The sequence below is a fragment of the Sceloporus occidentalis genome, unplaced genomic scaffold, assembly GCF_023333645.1.
Source record: "Sceloporus occidentalis isolate IW3139 unplaced genomic scaffold, rSceOcc1.0.p SCAF_284, whole genome shotgun sequence".
Taxonomy (NCBI): Eukaryota; Metazoa; Chordata; class Lepidosauria; order Squamata; family Phrynosomatidae; genus Sceloporus; species Sceloporus occidentalis.
This window is the reverse complement of record NW_028317264.1, coordinates 766,568-789,849: the sequence shown is the minus strand read 5'-3', so window position 1 is coordinate 789,849 and position 23,282 is coordinate 766,568. Positions and strand designations below refer to the sequence as shown.

At 41.7% G+C, this 23,282-nt stretch overlaps 2 protein-coding genes across 2 annotated transcripts; one reads left to right on the top strand and one right to left on the bottom strand.

Annotated features, from left to right (window-relative positions):
- Positions 1-601: 601 nt before the first annotated feature.
- On the top strand, positions 602-10,024 carry IQSEC3 (IQ motif and Sec7 domain ArfGEF 3). The gene is made up of 12 exons (XM_089504664.1): positions 602-718; positions 1,575-2,569; positions 2,927-3,088; positions 3,241-3,363; positions 3,482-3,648; positions 3,777-3,916; positions 4,550-4,675; positions 5,506-5,605; positions 6,200-6,361; positions 7,172-7,264; positions 8,698-8,741; positions 9,641-10,024. Exons 1-12 carry the CDS (start codon positions 626-628, stop codon positions 10,022-10,024), a joined length of 2,589 nt encoding a protein of 862 aa, XP_089360790.1. The 5' UTR covers positions 602-625.
- Positions 10,025-14,844: 4,820 nt separating this feature from the next.
- Positions 14,845-21,178, bottom strand: LOC149275490 (sodium- and chloride-dependent GABA transporter 1-like). Its single transcript, XM_089504698.1, has 14 exons — positions 20,947-21,178; positions 20,401-20,532; positions 19,795-19,895; positions 19,237-19,346; positions 18,718-18,850; positions 18,192-18,326; positions 17,854-17,957; positions 17,650-17,774; positions 17,258-17,370; positions 16,874-17,005; positions 16,396-16,498; positions 16,141-16,241; positions 15,427-15,594; positions 14,845-14,952 (listed from the first exon to the last, which is right to left on the bottom strand). The coding sequence occupies exons 1-14, from the start codon at positions 21,176-21,178 to the stop codon at positions 14,845-14,847; spliced, it is 1,797 nt and encodes a 598-aa protein (XP_089360824.1).
- Between the last annotated feature and the right edge of the window lie 2,104 nt (positions 21,179-23,282).

Sequence of the window (23,282 nt, the reverse complement as noted above, 5' to 3'; positions counted from 1 at the left end):
GAAGGCTATCCTGAAAAAAGACAGAGACGAGGACCAAATAAGGTTTTTTACAGCAGGAATAATGGTGGACCAGATGAGCGGAATGGTTCTTACCTGCTGTCAAGATGTTTCTATACTTTTAGTAAAGAGCTTCTGGCACTAAACGTAAATTACTTTTGGACTCCCTACAAATACACAGTTTTTTTAAATTGATATATCCATGGCAACCGATTGTATTTCTGCGTTATTGATGAACATGTGTTTCAGTTTTCCGCTCATGTAGTTACCCTTGCAGTCTTTGCACGCTGGGCTATTAGGCTACATTCTAGCCATCCCCACCGGTACTCCGTAGGGTAACAGACTTAATTGATAGCAGCTGGTTACATCCATTCTGTATCCAAACACAAAAAAAAATATAAAATGGTTTGTGTAACTTACTCACTACCATTCTAGACCTCTGCGTGTTTATTTAACGGGGTATACGGTGCGTCCATCTTTATTCCGCAGCGATGAGTCTGCACAGAAGAGCTTGCTGTGCGCAGCCTGGGATGTGCAAGACCCGATGCGGCAGACAGGGGGCAGTACGAAGCTTCCCGGAGAGGAAGAGTCTCTGAGCAAGTCGATCCTGCACCATACGGGGTCTCCAATGAGAGTGCAACGGGGGAAGAATGCAGCCACGTGCTCTCACGGCACCAGCAACACGGATTACGAGCTGTCCATGGACCTCAAGAACAAGCAGGTAGCAGCTAAATCCCTCGGGAATGACCAGGTGGCTGGTGGGTAAGGCCAACAGTTAGGATGGAGGCTTCCAAAGATGAAGAGAAGGGAATGCATGGGAAATAAGCATTGGCAGACAACGGGGCATTATCATGACAAAGTAGAATCACAGCTGTGGTGGGATCATGGTGGAGACATGGAGTCAGGGTAGGGCTTTCGTAAGGAGTTGGGTCATGGTGAGAACAAAGCAGGTCAGAGTAAGTATTTGGAGTAATGAAGGTGACTTAGGCAAGGTGAGGAAGGAATTACAGCAACAATAGGGGTTACGATAGGGCATAAAAATGGGCATTATAGGTCATGCTGATGAGAACACGGCAGAATCAGATGACCAAGTCAACAGGAGAAAACCTGATGAAGGCATCTATATGGAACGTCCACAGTAAGAATGGTAATTTAGGTCTTGAAAAGGTCAGAGCTTTCTCACAATATTGCTGGGGTCATGGCAAAAAAAAACAGAGCTCACAGATGGGCACGGTCGTAGAAGTGTGGAGGCCACCTTGAGACAATGTAGGGTCATGGTAAGAAAACATGTGCTGAGGTGAAGTTAAGGACAACATGTGGTCATTATAAGGAAAAATAAAGAATGGTGTTGCAGTTATACAAGAGCTGGGTCATGGAGGTTTATCCATAGCAAGGAACTTCTACAATTACACCGTTTCTGAAATCCTTATTTTCCGTGGAAGGTACCTAGATCAGCCTAGAACTATTTGGGGGAAAAAAATAGTAAATCATTCCCATTATGAAAAAAATCTATTTGTTTTTATTGTATTTTGTATTGGAAATGAGCATCTCAAGTTTATGTTGTATTTTTATCACAGATCGAAATGCTTGAGCACAAATATGGAGGCCATCTGGTCTCAAGACGAGCAGCCTGCACAATCCAGACAGCCTTCCGCCAGTACCAGCTCAGTAAGAACTTTGAAAAGATAAGAGACTCTCTGCTACAAAGCCGCCTGCCAAGACGTATCTCTTTACGGAAGGTACGAGTACATAACACAAAGGACTTCCCACCTGTCGAGAAGGCGCTATTGGAGAGTTACAATCTGATGGGTATTCCGCTGGTCAGATCTCCATCACTTCCAGCTACCATCAGTGGAGCATTAACTGAGCTTGAAGACTCCTTCACCGAGCAGGTACAGTCACTGGCCAAATCAATTGATGATGCCCTTAGCACCTGGAGCTTAAAGACCATGTGCGCCTTCCCAGAGGCAGGAGCCTACCAGATCCGGGAGACCTTCATGCAGCAGAATCCAGAACTGGAACAAGTCAAACTGGAACAGAAAGACAACGAGGAATCGCAGCTTGGGACACTTCCAAAGAGTAGTAGTACATTGATGATGGCTTTCAGAGATGTCACCGTTCAGATAGACAATAACAACATATCCGTCTCATCGTCCACTTCTCTCTCTATGGCCAACTGCCTCGCCGGATCTCAGACCACCAAATCTGAAGAGGACAGGGTTTGTGGGGACACATCCTCAGAGCTTACACCTCAGGAGACTTCTACTCATGATATGAATGCTGTGCAGAACTCCTTCCCTGAAGTGAATGGAGATGGGATAGGGAAAGAGTTGGTAGGACCAGTGCCCACCGAGACAGAACCAGCAGACCTCTCGGAGCAGTTGAGCAGCAGTAGCACATCCACCTCTGCCAAGTCTGTATCTGAGGTTTCATCCAAGGAGGCCTTGCAAGCCATGATCCTCAGCCTCCCCCGGTATTACTGCGAGAATCCAGCTAGTTGCCGTTCGCCTACCCTCTCCACCGATACGATGAGGAAGAGACTCTACCGCATTGGTCTGAACCTCTTCAACGTGTGAGGAACGGGATGGGGGGACGGGGTGTCTTCTTTTGGCAGTGTTTAGAAAGAACATATAGGGAGTTTTTACAGTTTAATTGTAAAAGTAATCAACACTGGCATTTCAGTCATGGTGCAGAGTATGTATTTTTTTAAGGAAAGTCCATGTGGCATACGGACAGTTAACCCAAAATAATGATAATTAATAAATAATTCATTTTCCTTTGTCGTCATCGAAAATAAAATTAAGGACAGCATTAGCCATTAGATTAGGAAGGTAACGGGGACGCTGTTAGGAAGTATCTGACAGGTATCTACTGGAGGTGTCTATGCTAATTTCTGCAGAAGTCCTGACATTGTTTCCATTTTTTGCAGTAATCCTGACAAGGGGATCCAGTTCCTTATCTCTCGCGGTTTTATCCCAGACACCCCGATTGGGGTGGCTCATTTCCTTTTACAGCGGAAGGGACTAAGCCGTCAAATGATTGGGGAGTTCCTGGGGAACAGCAAGAAGCAGTTCAACCGTGATGTACTTGAGTGAGTGACCATCAACATGTTTCCACCCCAAAGAGCCCCATAACACCTTTTTACATGTAATATCATTGACCGTTTTGGGGTAACTTTTCCCTTTTAAGAATTTTATGTCATAAGAGGTTCCTTCAACAACTACTTATTCAACTTTTTTGAAGCTGCGTGGTGGACGAGATGGATTTCTCGAACATGGAGCTTGATGAAGCTCTGCGAAAATTCCAGGCGCACATCCGAGTCCAGGGAGAGGCACAGAAAGTGGAACGTTTGATCGAAGCCTTTAGGTGAGACTAATGTGGCGTGTGTGTCACGTGTACCTGTGTTTTCTGAGGACATGCCTGCTTTAACGGTATCCCACTCTATGTTTCCATGTTCTGTGCGACCCGTGGCTATTCCGCGCAGTCAGCGTTACTGTATGTGTAACCCAGACATTGTGCAGCAGTTCCACAATCCGGACACGATCTTCATCTTGGCGTTTGCTGTGATCCTTCTGAACACGGACATGTACAGTCCGAGCATCAAGCCGGACCGCAAGATGATGCTGGAGGATTTTATCCGCAACCTGCGAGGTCAGAGCCATAGGGATCGTATGTAGGGGGGTTTAGGGCTCCATGGGGAGTCTGTCTATAGGGGGAAAATGGTTATGAACTGGGTATTAGCAGAGATGTCTTTACTGTTACTCGTTTGTGTCTCGCAGGGGTGGACGACGGAGCTGACATCCCTCGGGAAATGGTAGTCGGGATTTATGAGCGTATCCAGCAGAAGGAGTTGAAATCAAACGAGGATCATGTGACCTACGTGACTAAAGTGGAGAAATCAATTATGGGAATGAAAAGTGTGAGTCCTTCATTTTTTAGTGAATGGTCAGCGGAACTGGGGGTATTGCGGGTAGTCAGGCGGAATATCATTCTTCAGATAGCATACATATGATTGGCTGCTTCTCATCCCAATTATTTCAATGGGAGGTCTACTGAGCATGTGCAAGAAGCATACTGAGATATGCTTCCTGGTTTCAGTAGAGTCAGCAAGGGGGAGGAGTTAAATAAGCCAGACGTCTCATTTTCTAGCTCCAGTAACTATAGAATCTCTGCGCTGATATGTATTCATTAAAAAAAGCAAAAGGTGACACCCAAATTCTTCTCTAAAGGCAATAGACATCTTTTTTTAAAACAACCTGTGTTCCTATCTGAAGTCTCATTGGACTTAAAATAGAACAATCATAAGAAAACATTTATTAGTTGCTATAGTGATTGTATCTCATTACCTTCTGGCATCAGAATTGCCCTTTATACAAAAAATATCAATTTATTGATATAAAAAATAAGTGAGAAACCACATAACATTGTATAGCACACTTAATATTCAGCTACTCCCACAGTTAGATGTTATAATGTTCTTTAAGTCGAAGGGTGAAGAGCTTTGGATTCATTAACTATGATTCTAAACGCGTTTGGTCTTGCTTCCTTCCAGGTTCTGTCCGTCCCCCACAGACGGCTGGTTTGCTGCAGTCGACTTTTTGAGGTGACGGACGTGAACAAGGTCCAGAAACAGGCAGCTCATCAGAGAGAGGTCTTCTTGTTCAACGACTTACTCCTGGTGAGTGGAGCCTGATAGTACTAGAAAGTGAAGCAGCGTCTTAGTAGGGATCACTTGGAGGCATTTCCCAACTCATACATCCAAAGGTAACATAGTAACATAGTAACATGTAACATAGTTCATAAGGTTGAAAAAAGACCAAAGTCCATCAAGTTCAACCTATATACATATTGTGTCCCTACTGTGTTGATCCAGAGGAAGGCAAAAAAAACCCTTATGAAGCAGATGCCAATTGCCCCATACCAGGGGGAAAATTCCTTCCCGACTCCAAATATGGCAATCAGAATAAATCCCTGGATCAACGTTCTGTCCCTATTAATCTAATATCCATAACTTGTAATATTATTGCTTTCAAGAAACACGTCCAGGCGCCTTTTGAACTCTTTTATTGAGTTTACTATTACCACTTCCTCTGGCAGAGAGTTCCATAATCTCACCGCTCTTACTGTAAAGAACCCCCGTCTGTGCTGGTGTAGAAACCTCCTTTCCTCCAGCCGTAGAGGATGTCCCCTTGTTATAGATACAGTCCTGGGTATAAATAGGTCCTGGGAGTGATCTCTGTACTGTCCCCTTATATATTTATACATAGTTATTAAATCCCCCCTAAGCCGTCTTTTTTCCAAACTAAATAACCCTAATTCTGATAATCAAAGGTGTCCTCCCGAAACTGGTGGGACTGCTTCCAACCTCCAAACAAGTTCCTCACCCTTAGAAGAAACAGTACCAATGTCCAAATAGTGGAATCGGTCATAAAGTAACCATTGATCTCCACAATTCAATGCAGAAGAAGATTAATAAACTGTGCCTAGTGATCTCTTCTTTCTCTACAGATCTTAAAACTTTGTCCCAAGAAGAAGACATCTTCAACCTACACGTTCTGCCGGGCGGTACCGCTGCTTGGGATGCAGTTTCACCTCTTTGAGAATGAGTGTAAGTTTCCCATGTGTCTATATATATATGCTCGAGACTTAAATTCCCAAAGGAACGTAGGCGCTGTAGGTAGCCTGGACTTTTGCAACGAAAATATTAGAATTCTTCCTACTGAGTTTATCAGGAAAAAGATCTCTTTCTCGAGCCTCATTCAGAAAGCATTATTCCCCGAACAATGCCTGTAGAAAGAGCGTCGGGTGGAATTGTCTTCACAATGTGTGATACGATAGTACTACTATTTATATGGCTTTTTTATTCATAGGATTCAGCGCCGCTATACAATCGAATAATTTAAAATAAAAGTACGCTGGGATCTGCCTTTTTTTTTCCAAATTGTCATCTGAAAGGTCCGTAGTCACCATCTGTAAAATGCATTATATTTCATGTTATTATCAAGTATTATTTACTTTTTTTCTCTTTGGCTTTCAATTTAAAGGAGATGCAGCAAAAATGTGGATCTCCACTAGTTTTAGAACCATAACTCCTTTCTCTGCTTTGAAGGACTTGATTAGGAAGCTTGATTGCTGTTGATCTTTAATATCTCTGGGGTGCATTCTCCTTACTCTCATGTATTTGCCCCCCCCCCCCCCCCAGATTACCCTCATGGGATCACACTGGTCAGCCCTCTCTCTGGTTCCGACAAAAGGCTGGTTTTGCACTTTTGTGCCCTGGGAGCCGAGGAACTACAGAAATTCTTAGACGATCTGAAGGAATCTATTTGCGAAGTGACCGAGATGGAACAAATACGCATTGAATGTAAGCTTTTATGTATGTTTGTACAAAAATAAAGATAATAGAAATTTAGATATATAAAGTGAATATAAATAGCTGCCAGCACTTAATGCTTAACCCCTATGTGACAGTAAAACAAACAAAAGATAAATAAAGTGCAGCGCTCCGTTTGTAATAACTCTGTATTAATAGTGCAGTTATGCACGATGGGTGTTATTTTGTAAGAACGGACATGTTCAATTGTATATAATACAAAACTGCATAACACTATTAATATAGAGTTATTGCAAACGGAGCGCTGCACTTTATTTATCTTTTGTTTGTTTTATGTATGTTTGTAAATACAGTTGTATATATGCGGACGTGTCCATATGTGCGTGTGCTATTCTTGGTCCTGGCTAGCATCTCTGTGCATGATAAAGCATGGGTGTTATATGTACGTGTATGTCTAGGACCGCAGTAGGGCTCCCTAGCAATGTGTCATAGGGTCTCTTATCTAGGGAACCGCAGAAAAGGAGAGAAGGTTTTCCATTACGGCCAAATATGTTATCTAGTTCTTGATACTGGGGGGTATTAGCCGCTAGTCCTGTGTGGGCCTATAGGATCTTGAGTTTAGGAAAAGGATCAGACATGGAGATTGTTTATAAGGTTCTTATTTTAGAGGCGCTAATAAGAACCTTTCATATGCTAGGAGAATGTTCTGAGGCAGGAGTAGAGTTGGATGGGGTTCGTTTCTGAAGATTGTCATAGACTATAAAACCAAAAGACACTATTCTACATTTGTTCTGTACTTATGGATATTTTTCATTGTCTTTTCTTGTCAACCATTCCTAGGGGAGCTGGAGAAGCAACATGGGGTTAAGACCATCCCCATGAAGACCAATGGGTCTCAGCTGGACGCTCAGTCCAAGCAGGAGTCCCCCACCGGTGAGTGGCACATACTTTAGTGTCACAGCCTTATTCCGCATGTCCCTTGAGTCTTCCTGAAACGGTTACTTTCCTTCCTTTTTTGGTCCAAATGCCTCCCAGTCTATTCCACTCCCTTTTCAACACCATCCATCTTTTCCTTTGCACCTTCTACACATCCGTCCTGCTTCTTTCCTTTGATCTCTTCTTAATACCCCGGTCCTTTACAATAGTCTATTAAAGGGACACTATAGTTAAAAATGATTTGTCATTTAAAACATCAGTGCCGCTGAGTAGCATAGCTTAAAAGGGCAGAAATACTATATTCCTGTTCGATAGCTGATAAGAACTAAGTTTCCTGTCTGCCAAAATCAGAAGGTGTTGCTTCTGTAGAGTAGTACACAAAGGTCATTGAGCATGAATGTTACCAATATTATCAGACAATGTAGTTTTAGAAAGATGTTACAGTTAACAGCAATATTTTTAAAAAAACAACTCTAATAGACTATATTTCCAGGTCTTAGGGTATTGCCCCTTGATGTTAGTGTTTAGTAGGGACGATAACAGTCAAATAGTGATAGCTTTATAACATCTGACGTGTTTCTATCAATATATTTTTAGCATAATAATAATTGTAATCATAGTGGCTCTTTAATACATTCAGTACCAGAGGGCTTAGCGGCAAATTGTCCATCAAGGCATATCTTTATGTAACTATAGAAGATGGGGAGCACAGCTGAAAAGTAGCCTATAGGTCCCATGAAGGCCATGCACCCTAAACGCCTTCTCCCCAGTACCCGGTAGACTAGCGTGAGTCATAAGTCTCCATGTGTGTGATTGGCGAGATATTGGGAGTAGAAGACACTCCCTGCTGCCACGCTAGACCGCCAGGTACTGGGAACCCAGGACAGCCCCTGCCACCAGAAAGGTAAATGGGGTAAAAGAAAGATCTGCTTACCCCTCTGGCACTAAAAGGGTCCTTACTGCCTTTCCTCCTCCCTTTTTAGTTTCCCCACTCCTTCCTCCTCTAGCTTTACTGATTATCCCCTTCCTCAAGCCCAGTATTCCTCTCTCTCCTCACTCTTCTGTGTCTTGTACTCTCTTTACTACGCTTATTCTATCTGTTGTATACTATTACTTCTCTCCTTCACATTCTCACTCTATGACCCCACTCTTCCTGCCCCTTCTTTATATATATTCCTTTATTCCTCTGCTTTATTCCTTCCCTCTCTCTGCAAATACTTTTTACTCTTTCGCCTATTCCCTTTTCAACCTCTCACCCTTTCTCCCCAATCTTTTTCTTTGCCATCTCTGCTTTTCATTTCTTCTTCCCTCCTTTCTCTCTCTCTCTCTCTCTCTCTTCTGCTCTCTCTCTCTCTCTCTCTCTCTCTCTTTCGCTCTCTCTTTTTCTCTCTCTCTCTCTCCTGCACCTAAGTTCACCTCATATTTTGAAGGTAAGCGTGAGGCACCTGAAAAGGACACAGACAGCACAGTTGAGGTGAGTAGTACTTTAAAAAACAAACAAAAAAAAACTAGGGCTGTGACACAGACCAATCAGAAAGCTCCATCCCTGCTGCTCACAACATCATGTGACTCGTGACCAGCTATAATGATTGGCTCATGTCGTTTCCATGGATAATCACTTCCTCTCGTTGGTCACGCGGTGTTCTGTCCTTAAAGGGAACTTGTCACCAACGGGGAAAACGTCACCTTATTCACAGGGGCATACATTCCTGTCCATATACTGTGATATATATTCTTATGGACAGTTTAGCCTCGTTTGTAACCTCCCATGACATTCATTATGCTGGGGGTATTTTAAGGCACATATCTCATATGTAGGGGGTATCAAGGAGCATGGTGGGGGAAATGTGTTGCGGAAGGTGCTTTTAAAAAATATATTAAAACACACGGCACTTAAAACATTCCTCTATGCTTTTACCCTATATAGTAGCGAAATAAATTGCATCGTTGACTTGACATGATGTTGTTGGCATGATTATGACCCTGTTTTTTCATCGTCTAAAAGGGAGACCATCGAGGAGTAGGCAGGAGATTTAAATAATGCATCTCTGTATCCTACAGCCTGCTGTTTATGTTTAATACCACGATCTGGTCTTTTCTCCAAGATATTTCGGACTTAATGGTTCCAATCCCCCCCCCCCGACCACATTGAATTTGTTCTCTGTGTTACTTTACAGAGGAGAGGTTTTTTAATAAATAAGTTAAGGCATGTCATTTTATTAGCCCAGAAGTGGGGGTAGACATTACTCTTAGGATGGGATGTGGACCTTTGAAGTGGGTGCTTTTTAGCTGCTGGGGCTCAGAGCAGCCAAGATTAGCACACGGGTGATAGTCTTGTAACACTTAATGCTTCTTTGGCTGTTCCTAAACTAGGTGTCAATTCACAACAGGCTTCAGACGTCCCAGCACATCGACCCCCAGGAGCCCGAGAGTGGAGCTCAGGGCAGCACGGCTCCTAACGGGCAGCAGGAAGCCCTGCAGGCTGCCTCCTCCGACCGGCTCCTGCAGTGTCAGCAGATTGTCAAGGTGATTGTGCTGGACACACCTGGCCGGGCACTGCCCGCCCTCGACCAGACTGTCACCCGCTACGTGTCTGGGTCCTGCTCCTCCACCCCACTGCGCAGTGTAGGAGGGAGCATCCACCAACCACCATTACCCCCTCCTCCACCTCCATATAACCACCCCCACCAGTATTGCCCTCCAGGCATCCTTCTGAGAGAGCGCAGGTATTCCAGTGGCTCCCGGAGTCTTGTGTAGGCACTCGGGTTCTTACCTGCCTCCTTGGACTTACCTTCCTGCACACCCGCCGGTCCTTGCACACTAACTGGAACCCGCCTGTTTCTTCACGCTAATGCCTGTCCTTCTACACTCAACTCAGTCTGCGTATTTTTAAACTGTTCCTCGAAACTGATAATTCTACATCTACCCCCTTGTTTATCCGTATACATTAACCCTGACACTTGAGGTCCTTTGCACAAACCCAGTCCCCTTTTTATGCCTTTTGAGAGATCCCCGGTTTAGGTATTTTAGTAGGTTTTATCTCTCTCTCTCCCATGTGTTTTTACTGTGGAGAAACCTTTATATAATCAACACGTCTTGGACAACCAACCCCACACCCTGTTCCGTGTCCCATTCCTTCCACATGTCACACACACAAGGAGTCACCCGAACCATTGCACCCTCGGATTCTGCAGGACCAGTCCCTCTGTTCCACCATTTGGATGGACAAAAAAACCAATATGGCGTTTAAAAGGCAAAGCCCCAAAAGTAGCAGAAGGGCGTCTGCGAGAGGTGGAATGTGAAGAAGCGTTGGTCTTGGCAGATGTTTTGCTCCCCAGGATGGGATATGACGACGATGCTTTACAGAGCCGGTGGGACTGCAATAAACGTTCTTGGGAAGAGCAGATGGGTTGGAAACTTTGAATTGTGTAGCTTTTGCGGTTTATCGTTGGGACATTGTACAAAACGTGGGGGTTTTATGGCAGACCTGGACGGTTGTACATGGTGGGTCACACTGCAAAACAAGAAGGTTGTATATGGGGTACGTAAACAAGAACTCATCTCTTCTCATGGGGCAATACATGAGCCAGAAGATTGCATACGGGGTAAAACCTCAGAGCCGGAAAGATATATAGGGCGTAATGCTTTAAAGCTGGAATGCTTTATATAGGGGGGATTAAGAATCTGAGCTTGGAGATTGTATGTGAAGAAGCACCCCAGAGCTAGAAGGATTTGACTTGCAGAACAGAGGGTTATTTACTGAATGTTTCTTTGCAGATCAGGTTGGTTGTAAATGGAGATAGGGCTTTATAGGGCTATGCACGATGACATTGTAACGTTAGTGTTTTTTCTTTCAGCAATAGCTCACATCGTACCAATAACTTCCAGGGATGCAACACCTTATGGCACCACATTCATAAGTCATAAGTGGCTGTGAAGTACTATTGTGTGACATACAGCGATAAACAGCATATCCCTCTGTCCTGCGCATGGAATATCTGCTCCTCTACTGGTCATTCCTGCCCTTTCCTCTTTATTTCCTACCGGGCTCCCTCCATGCCACCCTATTACCCTGTTCCTTTGTTTTTGGTTCTCTCCCCTTTTTTGCCACTAAATCTTCCTGTTTGTCCTATGTCTATCTTGTCCTGCTTCGTCAACCTTATTTTATCATTCCATATTGCCCAATCTCTTTCTTCCAGCACCATCAACATGGCCTTCTGCAATACCCTCATTCCCATGTTGTCTCTTTTTCCGACCTATCTCACTTATATAATTTTCTTACGCCATTCCATTCCTTTTATCTGATCTCTTTCTCCCCTTGTAATACCTCGTCCTTTGTGTTATGGCCTAAACTCACCTACCAGATCTTCTCATGATCTTCTCCCTTATCTCTCTGCCCTTCTTTCCTCGTGACACTTTATCACTCTCAGTGCTGCTTCATCTCCTGGCCCTGCTCTCTCTGTCCCTCTCTGTGCTAATCCTTCCACCGTTCTCTATGTGTTTCTCCTTAATTAGGAACTGTTAGGAACTGGGATATGCTTGCCATACAGGTCTTCTTCACGCAATAACCTCTGGTCTGTAATCAACTAACGACTTGGGTTTGAGGCCATCTGATCTGATGATCAGTTGTCCCATTATCTTGAAGTCCTCATAATAAAACATGCATCATGCCAGGCAACTAAATGCATTTTTCCATAAGCGTCCTTGGTTAAAAAGAAAATCTGGTCATTATATTAGGAGATATGGGAAATTTTATATCAACCGCATAGTTCCCGACTGTCTCAGAATCCGTTGGAGGACAAAGAAGTCACAACACAGAAAATGTAAACTGATCTTAAAAAGCCACCAGTGTGAGAAGAGGGGGATGGGGCTTGTGTGAACATGTGACTGATCACCCAGACACCTGTACATTTTTGTAACAGACAAAAAAAAAAATGAATATTTTATCTGTTCTTTAGAAATCTAGAGATTACATGGGATGATGTTACGTGCGTGTTGTGAGTCTCATTCCTAAATCATCGCCGGTTGTACCTAAAGTCGAACGAGGTTCTCTGTAAGTGAATTTGGGTCAGTTTAATGGTAAAGTTAAGACACAAAGTATCTTCTCTGTGCCGTAATATATTTTTGATGAAAAAAAAAAGTAAAAATCTTCAAGTTGAACTATAAACTAAAAATGTATCAATTGAAATATTCATGGTTCTAAATTAAAAATGTAGTGTTTCCTACTTTTCCAGAGGCACATTTATTAAGTTATTGCCGTTTGCTTTTTGCAGATTTCCTGAGCTTTAACAAAGTTTCCATCCAATATTAATCACAAGGCAAATGTAAAAAATCCAGCCACAAAAAAACATACATTTGCTACTTTTTGCAATTTTTCCATTTAGTTTGGAATGGAATCTCCCCATTCCAGAGCCATTCTTTCTTCGTCTTTCTTCTTCTTTCTTCTTCTACCTTCTTCTTTCTTTCTTTCTTTCTTTCTTCTTCTTACATAACACAATCATATTTGTTTTATTTACTTAAAATATCTCTTAATATTATAGAATATAATATTTAACAGCCACAAAAAAAAACATTTTTCAGAGGGAGTTTCAACGGGTTGAAAAGTGCTACTTTTTGCAATTTTTCCATTTGGTTTGGAATGGAATCTCTCCCCGCATTTACAACACTTAATGTTCATTTGTAACTGATTTTGCTTAAGGCTGTAGTAAAGAGCCATAGCGTTTATTTATTTTTTCTTCTTTCTTCTTCTTTTTTCTTTCTTCTTCTCCCTTCTTTCTTTCTTCTTCTTACAAAGCGCAATCATATTTGTTTTATTTACTTCAAATATCTCTTAATATTATATAATTAAGAGTAAGAAAATTCAGTTAGGGGAAAAAAAACACATTATCATTTTCTTTCTATAATTGTGATAACCAAATTTCAATACACAATTACAGTGTAGATCAATTAATTATTCTGTGCCCTTTACCTAACAGAAATAACTCAATCATTCTGGTAATTCTTTGGATGTCCTCCAACAGATTTTTTCATTTACCATTTAGTCTTATGTCGTCTATGTGGAGCTAGAGCATAAACCGCAAAAATATATTGTTCCCATAAGTCCGTCTTTTCATCACTTAATTATCTAAGTAACTGATGCAGCTTTACAGGAATAGCAGAAAATGATATTTTTAATGCATATTCCCATGGTGGAGCTGGACACAGGAAATGTGACCTCAATTTATGACGGAAATCCAAGTTTCATTTATCTCAGTTATCTGGGAAGGCATACTTAAAAGTATTTATATTTTAACGTTTGGGGTCACTGAGCTGTTTTCATGGAAAACAAGGATATTTCTAGCTGTAACATAATTTGCAAAAGGGGTTCTCTAACCATCAATCAGCCTTTTAAACTTAAACTTGGATCAGCGAACACAGCGTGTTCACAGGAGTGATGGGAGTGATAAAGGGCCATTGGCACACAGGAGTGATGGGAGTGATAAAGGGCCATTGGAACACAGGAGTGATGGGAATGATAAAGGGCCATTGGAACACAGGAGCGATGGGAGTGATAAAGGAGTGATGGGAGTGATAAAGGGCCTCTGTACGCCTATGAAGAGATTCCATTAAAAACCAGCCGTTTCCAGCAAGAAGAGTCATTTACAACATTAACCCCGTCTGTGCTGGATTTGGGATCCATTTCATGTTATTTTAATGGACAAAATTGGTGTTTCTTTCAAAAACAAGGACATTTGTTTACTACGAGCTCAATGTCTCGGGGTAAAAGGGCAAAATCTCTGGGTCACACAGTCTAAGACAGACTCAATTGTGCTCTATGTTGATCTAATGATATCTAAGACTCCTAATAAGTTATTTTGCTATCAGTATGATATGGTTGATATCTCTGCTTGAATGCAGGTGACTCAATGATTTGTATCTTTAAAGGATTCCATGAGGGCCAGTATTAGAGCTATTAGGTTAAGACATTTGATGAGTCTCTACATAGAATCTTCAACATTGACCATTATATACATAGATAAAGAGCAGACAGAAAAAAACAAACATTTTATCAATTCTATGTTTTGTATTCCATTTAATCAAACAAATAAATAATAAAATTATAATAATATTCCAGTTAATATTCCAGGCACCTGGGGGGTTAATTTTCTAAATATGGTACGGTGTTTGGAGTCATTCATTTTAACATTATCAGCGGGGATAAAGAAATAATTTTTACGGAAATTCATAATCTGTACAAATTCCGCTTTTTAGGAAATTTGACCTTATTTCTTGAGTTGCTTATGGATTTCGGCCAATAGGAGGGCGGCGGAATCCATTATGCAGCTCTCGCCCATGGACAATGCATTTCGCTTACATTTATATTATGTTACAGCTAAACACACTTAAAGAGTATAGATGATCATTATATGATACATTATATATTATGTTACAGAACCATGTTAAACTACAGAAGACGTTACATATATTTTTAACTGTTAGTAGTTAGCACGGTTATGCGAATAGGGGAACAGGAAGTGATACCAGACGAGCAGGAAGTGGAACAGCGGGGGGGGGGGGACCTGGATTCAAGAATGAAATCAAATTCCTGGGGTTTCTCGTATGTTGCCGTCCAGACTGATTCGAGGACGTAATCCATTTTTCTGCATTACTTTCTCTATCCGCGGTTGTATCATGTCGTGAAAACGCTGTGACAAAAATAAAAGAGACGGAACAAAGTGACCACGAGGATGCAGGAAAACATGCTGCAAAATATCCCTAAATCATTAAATCATAAATTAAAAAAAAGACATTTTTCTATAAAATGCGAAAAATAGGTCTGTAAACATAATTTCTGTACCTAAAATGTACATTTTTGTGTTAATCAAGTAAAATTTGCCTCACTCAGAAGTTTTGCAGGGAAAGCTAAATTGCCATGAAACAAAGCCAGCTACTGATAGGCTGTTGCCATAAAACTGAAAAGGCTTCTTAGAACCTTCAGATGAAAGGATAACGTTACACGTCTTCTGGAGCTTATTTCCTTAACTTGTGAGAGTAAGTAATGTTCCATCTAAGTGGAACATCTTCTTTAACGTCTTCTTCAATGATAATTAACAATCTTTGCCACCCAGGAGTTAGAATCAGGCACTGCATCAGCACCCATGTGCCACAGCTTGTCATACCTGGCTTACGGTGCCTGAGGAGCTGAGGAACAGATAGAGCATGTATCCGGGGATCAGCACCATAGAGGACATCGCCATGAGCCAACCGATTCCCTGACCCCATGCCGGATACACGTATTGGCCGAGGGTCAAGGGAGTCATCTCCACTGCACTGAAAATGAAAACTCCCTGCAAGAAAAAAACATAATGACAACAATTATACGGAGCAAAAGGAGGAGTTCTGGAACGAGTTATGGAACACTTGGAGAAAACACGTATTGAGTAGTTTAATAGGACGATAAGGACATGGATATTAGCTTATAATAGCTGGATAACATCTTCGGACGGCCAAAGAACCAACCTGATCTACAGGAACCCCCATTGAATGATGCAGGGAAGAGACATCTAAGTAGGACTCAGGCTTTATCATTCAGGCAACAAGGGCTCAGTTGTGTTTATTTGACATAACGCACCATAGGAAAACATCACACAATGTCATGGTCGTTGATGGCCCTGAACGGACTCTATGCCTACCACTGATTGTTATAATGTTACCTTAGGGTCTGTATAATGAAAACCATATTTTTGTTAGAGGTGAACATTTTTGGAGATCTTGGAGATCTTTGGAGATCTGGTAATGTGAAGCATTAGGTGAACAAGCTAGGACACATTAGATGTATAATGGATTGTGAGCAGAATTCAAAATTCATGTAATGGAATGTTGATGGCCCTCACCAGACACACGAAAGGAGTGAAGTATGCCCAACAGAGCTTCCACCAAGAGCAGGGCTGGTAACCAATCATTTCTTCAATGTCCTGATAAAACCGGTCCACACCTGACAATGAGATAGGACATAGAAGAATACATATTTAGGACGGGCAAAAGCCCAATGATAAGTCAAACGAAAGAAAATGATCCAAATAAATGAAAACTAAGAAACTAGAGCATTACAAAGCCCAAAATTCAAAAGAGTAGTATCTGTCTCTCACCGTAACACCACGATATAGACACCGTCTCGAAGAAGACCAGGAAAAGGAGACACATCCCACTGGCAGAGTAATAGTCAAAAAGCTTGAAAACATAAATTCCTCCCTATACAAGAGGAGAGAGTTAATGTAATATGAAAGCCTCGTAACAAATAAGCTTTGTACAAAATGTGTTTTAAGATGGCTATAGTTTCTCTTTTCTAGACCATATATCGAAGCATGCCTGCATTATTTTGAATGGTCTTGAAAGAATAAAATTTAAGAGCGATGTTGCAGAGAAAAACTCTTTTTAGTTAAAACTATTATTATTGTTTAATGATTTACACAGGGCTGCCATATTCAACAGAACTGCACAATGGACGGCTTACGTCCTACTCAACACTGTAATTAAATTGTAATTAAAACAAAAGACAATTGTCCTCTATTCATACCCCACTATCCCGTTTTCTAGCCATTTACGATGCCTGCTTTATCACAATACCTGTGTGATGTTGGAGAACCCAACTATAAAGGAGACAAAGCACACGGCCGCAATGAATATTTTCTTCCTGCTCCTTAGCAGCTGAGGATATTCGTCCACCAGCGCAGTGATGAACCCTTCCACCGTACAGAACTAGCAAAGACAGGAGGTTGTAGGGAAGACACATGAAGGAACCATTAAGCATGAATAGCTTTTACGAAATAAACTTATTTATTTTTCTTAATTTTCTTGATTGTAGAAATAAGTTCCTACAAACTGCGTCCAGACACTGGCAGGTGAAATACAGACTAACAACAAGACAAAGACAATCTTGGAAACAGTTGCAAGCAGAGAAGTCCATGAGATCAACAGGACCAAAGCCAACGAGGGGATGTCTTTTCTTACCTGGCTATCCAGGCCCAGCATTACCAGCATGGAAAAGAAGAGAATGGACCATATCGGGGACATAGGCAGTTGTGTAACTGCTTGTGGATATGCCAGGAAAGCCAGCCCTGGGCCTGTGAGAGATAAAACGCATTGAAGCCGTTATTCCGGCCAAGATAGGGGAAGTTCTTGGAGGCCAGCTATGGCAGAAGAAGAGGGGTTGCAATGAAGAGAACTGGGCCAATGGACCAAAATAAAACATATTATGTATTTAATATTTAAAGGTGAAAAAGAGCAGGAATTATCTGCATCTAATAATAAAATTTAAATCCTTAGACATCTCTTAAAGAGGAACCACGTAGCAGAACACCACCAGTGGGTACAGAGCTGTCAAACTTGTCGTATTTGCTCACCTGATGCGGCCAACTCCTGGATGGGTTTCTTGGTTATATTCGACATGAATCCAACGATGGAGAAAATTACTATTCCGGCAAACATGCTGGTGAATGAGTTTACGCTGCAGACGATTATGGAGTCCCTGGTTAGAGTAGATAAAGAGGTTTAAGCAGGAAACTCACTTGTTTCGGGCAAGTAGAATGCCAAAAAGTTTCTCTGACCTGTACACGTTGTTATGGAAGGAGTTGTAACTTCCCAGTGCAATCAAAGATCCCAGACCTAATCCATAAGAAAAGAAGATTTGTGTGGCTGCATCCATCCAAACCTAAAGGAGACAAAGACATCATGGAAACCACTGTCCAGTTCCAAATGGGGCTAATGGTTTCCCAAGATGGTATAGTGGAAAGAAGCAGTGAAGCTTGTGCAAAGTTACTTAAATCTACAATACATTATTGTCTTTGGGCCTCTATTCCTCGGACCCCATACTGAAAGAATCATGCACGGTCAAAACCCCTGAATCCGTCTGCCCCCCCCCCCATGTTGTCGCTTCATTTGTCACCTGAGATTCCGCTAATCTGGTGAAGTCTGGAGTGATGTAGAAACGTATGCCGTCCATCGCCCCAGGGAGAGTGATCCCCCGAAAAAAAAGGATCACGAGCATGAAGTAAGGATAAGTAGCTGAGAAATACACAACCTTAGAATAAGAAAAAAGAAGGGAATGGTAAAAGTGAGCATGGAAAGAGATCTACATATTTGTAAAGAAAAAAAAAACACACACAAAGATATACAGCGGAAAATGTCCCAGGTGAAAGAACATAAGAAGTTAAGGTAAAGAATAGTCAGCAAATCCTGAGCGATGGCATGGAACAAACTAGAAAACTATAAATCAATGAATAATGGCACAGGGACCATAAAACGCATTGGTTCAGCTACTCGAGTAGGCATATGCCCCCTGTGGCAGTGCGTGGTACTACAGGTTATTTTTGGTGTACGAAAATACTGCCAGCTATGGCCATGCAGTAAAACGTAAGAAATAACGAAGGGGGAAACTAAGCTGCCTCCGGCACACCCTGTCCATACAGCACCTTCCCAGTCCATTCCACTCCTTTCCAGATGGAGAAATAAACCAAGACCCATGACAATGCCAGTGTACAGGCCAGTGGCCAGCGAATGGTCCCCGGCTCTCCGAGTCCTCCTGTAATTTGATGCATGTTTCTCCTGCAGAAGAATATAAAGAGGCAGGAGTTGGAGTGCTTAAAATCCTGCCCCAGGGGACAGGCAATCCGCTGCCCCCAATTATGTCTTTAATGGTCTAAAAACAGTACAGCAAAAGTAGCCATCGGCGGTCCCTTTGTTACAACTACTACTCATGGAACCCTCAGCCAAAGGAAAACTGGGGTAAAGGAGCTTTAATTTGAAAATATCTCTGCCTTAAAACCAAAGGGTAATAATTAGAGTAGGTTGGTTAAGGGGGTAGGAAATGTTGCTAATACATTAGAATTTGCAATATACAATACATTGCTTTGCTGATAATATATTTTCATTTATCCAACATATATTTAAATATTTTAGACAATATATGTATTTTGAGACCTAAGACTTACTCCCAAAATTCTGTGACGGCGCTGGTGAGGTTAGTGGTATCATTTAGAGAATAGTTGGAGAAACATCTTTCGGTATTCCAGCTGTTATCACAACTTTGCCAAGGTAGAGTCTTCCGAGATAGAAGTAGCAAGCATTCAGTAGGAGAAATAGACATTTGAGTCAAAAATATATAAAAACTACAAATTAAACACATGACGAAGATGCACTTGGCTAACTTCTATACCCAACACCCATAATTAATACTGCGCTCTTTGTTGTAGAGCAAAACGTCTTGAAATTTGGGTCATTTGGATATAAAAAGACGTGTGAAAACACTCTAAAAATTACTCAAAGTGCCTAATAATAGCTATTAAAGGGGTGAGAGCAGAAAGAGCAGCTTTTAACTTCATCAATGAGCTCCTCTTATCACGCAAAGCTATGGATAACGTTGGAGTTCTGGACCGTTTTTCTCACCAGTTGATAAACGTAATTCTCTCCGTCTAATAGGGTAGATAATTTCTAGGTGTCACAATGAGTGATGTTCTTGATGTCGATCTACGGTCAGATTTGATACTCACCGATGAGAAAGAGTTGAAGAGATAATATAGAGCCCAGGCGATGATAACAATGTAATATACATTGAGCCAGAAAGACAGGACCACGGCGGCCATACCCACTCCTGCAAAAAAACACGGTTATCGTTGTTTTAAAAATACCAACAGCATATTTACAACAAATGTCTGAAATGTTTTCAATTTATGCTATAAAGATACAAAGATGGCGGACTATCTTCCCCATTACCGAGCACCCCCATTCTTTAGCCTATGATTTACTATTATCTATATAAGACCCTTTCTAAAACACAATAGGACAATAAGTGACTACGAGAGAAACAGGAAGTTGTACCTATGAGGGAAACAGGAAGTTGTACCTGTGACTATGAGGGAAACCAGAAGTTGTACCTATGACTATGAGGGAAACAGGATGTTGTACCTATGACTATGATGGAAACCAGAAGTTGTACCTATGACTATGAGGGAAACAGAAACTTATACCTATGACTACGATGGAAACTGGAAGTTGCACCTATGACTATGAGGGAAACAGGAAGTTGTACCTGTGACTATGAGGGAAACAGGAAGTTGTACCTATGACTACGATGGAAACTGGAAGTTGTACCTTACCTTTAAACATTGGCGCCAGCTTCCAAACTCCTAGTCCCCCAATGGAGGTAAACTGACCAAGAGCTGTCTCCAGGAAGAACAATGGAATCCCAGCGAAAACTAGCGTAAGGAAATAGGGGATGAGGAAAGCACCTGCAACGAGCGATGAAGAGAGCCATGATGGTGCCGTCTCATTGAGAGAAAAAGTGAGAGAAACTTAGTATTTTGCTATTTTGGGGTAACCCCTATGATATTCAAGTAGGAAGAAACTGCAAAATATGAGATATGTTCCTCTAAAATCGAGTGTGGATAATCCAGACAACACATTTCCCTTCTATACTTAATAAATTTGGACACCACACATTTTAAGAAGAGCTTTCATATGAAAAGCTACATTTTGGACCCTTAAAGTGAAACTTGTGACCAAATTATGTTCCACTTTCAATAGAACATTAAAAAAGGTGTGATTGGAGCCAAATAGGGTTCTCTAGTGGTACCCCATAACTCTGGTGCTCCAGGCAACTGCATATTGTGCTATAAGAAAATCCAGACCGTGTTTCTTCTCACCTCCACCATTCTTCCCACACAGATATGGGAAGCGCCATACGTTGCCAAGTCCAATGGCATATCCCACACAGGACAGGAGAAAGTCAAATTTTCCTTTCCATGTTCCTCTGTCTTCAGTCTCTTGATTCTTCTTGCTATCTTCAGAGGAAGGACAAGATATCTCCATAGGCACTGCCTGGCGCCCCTCAGTGGGTGATGTTAGCTCTACGGAGTCACCATCTGTCTTACCCATGCTGGGCCAGAGATGGGGTAGAAGAGAAGATGCTCTTGGGTGATGGACTATTTAGTAAGAGAAGACAGGGTACATGCAGAAGGAGGTGCACAAGGAAAGAAGACAGAGAAAAGGGCAAATAAAAGACCAGAGACGACTCAAAAAGGATGGATCTTCTAGTGGAAATGGAAATAAAGATATATAATGGCAACATGCAAAAAAACAAAGTGAGAAGCGACTGCCTTCAGCTTGGTAGATGGTACTGGCGGCAGTAGAACAAGACTCAGAATAATTTTATAGATGTTCACAATCACTGGGCAAACTCACAGCCATTAATTTCCATTACCCACAGCCAGATAGGAACATGTTAGAGTAATTTACATGGGAATGAGGTCTTCAGTTAGTAAATAAAGGTTACTCAACGGTAACAAAGTAGCTAATGTCCCTTGAAAATACAATTTATGGTGGGACTCGTAAGTCCTCAATATCAACCCCCTCCCTGAAATTTGTCTCATTGAGGTCATTAAGAGAGGAAGAAATTCATATTCAGAATTATTGGCAACCATTAACATTTTGTTAAATCTCCAAGAAATCATTCAATGTGAACAGGATTTGTATTGTACATGTGTAGGACAGGACGTCTATGGCAATCAGAGCATACTTTGTAATGCGCAGATCCATAAATGACATATCACTGTACATATCACTGTTCATATATGAGTAATAATACAAATTTGAGCATTCTATCCACAGTTTGAATCTACAGTAGTATGTAAGGTGGGCTATCCAAATATTTTATATTGACTCTTTCCTTACTTTATTCAGGACCAACACAACCCTGGCACTCAAGCATTTATTGGTATCTGGAGATGATCCCTTACCTTTTGAACTTCCCTCTCGTATGATGTGACCAAGACGTCCTTCTACAACCGACCCACAACCCAAACTAACCCACCCAGCCTTCGCTCGCCACCTCTGTGTATTTCCACTCCCAATCACCATTCATGAACAAACTCATTATTAGTTCATTTATCGATCCGTTCCTAATGAACTTACAGCTCATGTCCAATGTAATCAGCCTTCTACACATCTACAGCCCGGAGCGACCCCTGGGTGTCTCTGAAGGACAGTGATCTTTGATCTATGTAAATTGTTAGAATATCAGAACTCTTCTTAATTCTTCGCCTTCTTCCAGATCGAGACCCAAGTGGACCCTTGACTCCGTACATTATCTTGGCCGATTGTAACTCCACATTTACTTTGCATTACAGGCAAACTGTAGGGAGTGTGCAAACCCCTATGATGATTGTTATGGCCATAGCCAGTGCCTCTAGGCATTAGCCGAGTTGCCTTGTGTGTTGTCCACTCTTGCATATATAATTTTGTTTTCTAGTTTTAAGAGCCTTTTGATGATAGCTCAGTGCTTGTTATTTATAAAATATTGGTATGTTCTTCACCCATTATTATTGCACTAAAAAAATACTCAAATCACATTCTATCTCCAGCAAAATATAAAGTCATTTATTGATAATCACAATGTGCCGACGTACGTCACATAGAGCGGAACATGTGAAAGAAGCAGCTCTCTTTATACTTGGACGGCTGCCTAAACCGGTGATTAAATCCCAGTTCTAGCACAATCGCCAGGACTGCTGGATCCTATCTCTATTTTTCCTTCTTAGCTTCCTCTTATATCTCCTCCTTTCAGGTCTTACCGTCATGTCTACCTTACGTCAACCTCCCTCCAGCGTTCTACCCTTTTCAGGTGAATGTCACTAATTATGTAGACGTTTTTGGCTTCTTTTAATAAACCAGCTTTGACCGGGAGACCTTTTCTTCCAGTACTGGCTTCTCGTCGATGGTTCTTCTGTATAATAAGATGCGTCATCACCGATACACTTCATCTATCTCCCCTTTCCCTAAACAAAACGAAAATGGACAAAGCCACGTATATTGGTACAAGCAAAGAAGGTGTCTTAGTCAACGGTAGCAGAATGTATAGATCGTTAAACATCTCTCCCTCATCGCTGAGACTGCCCGACTTCTCCCGATCTTCCCCAGCCAGAAAACGGAGACATTTATGTATCGAGGCATCGCTTCTGCCCTAATACATTTATATCGGTCG

Coding starts and splice junctions, on each gene's coding strand:
- IQSEC3 (XM_089504664.1), top strand. CDS start 626: ATGAGAGTGCAACGGGGGAAGAATGCAGCCACGTGCTCTCACGGCACC. Junction 719..1,574: donor TGGACCTCAAGAACAAGCAG/GTAGCAGCTAAA, acceptor TTTTTATCACAG/ATCGAAATGCTTGAGCACAA. Junction 2,570..2,926: donor GGTCTGAACCTCTTCAACGT/GTGAGGAACGGG, acceptor CATTTTTTGCAG/TAATCCTGACAAGGGGATCC.
- LOC149275490 (XM_089504698.1), bottom strand. CDS start 21,178: ATGGGTAAGACAGATGGTGACTCCGTAGAGCTAACATCACCCACTGAG. Junction 17,958..18,191: donor CCAGATTAGCGGAATCTCAG/GTGACAAATGAA, acceptor TGTCTCCTTTAG/GTTTGGATGGATGCAGCCAC. Junction 17,775..17,853: donor TTCCATAACAACGTGTACAG/GTCAGAGAAACT, acceptor TACTCTAACCAG/GGACTCCATAATCGTCTGCA.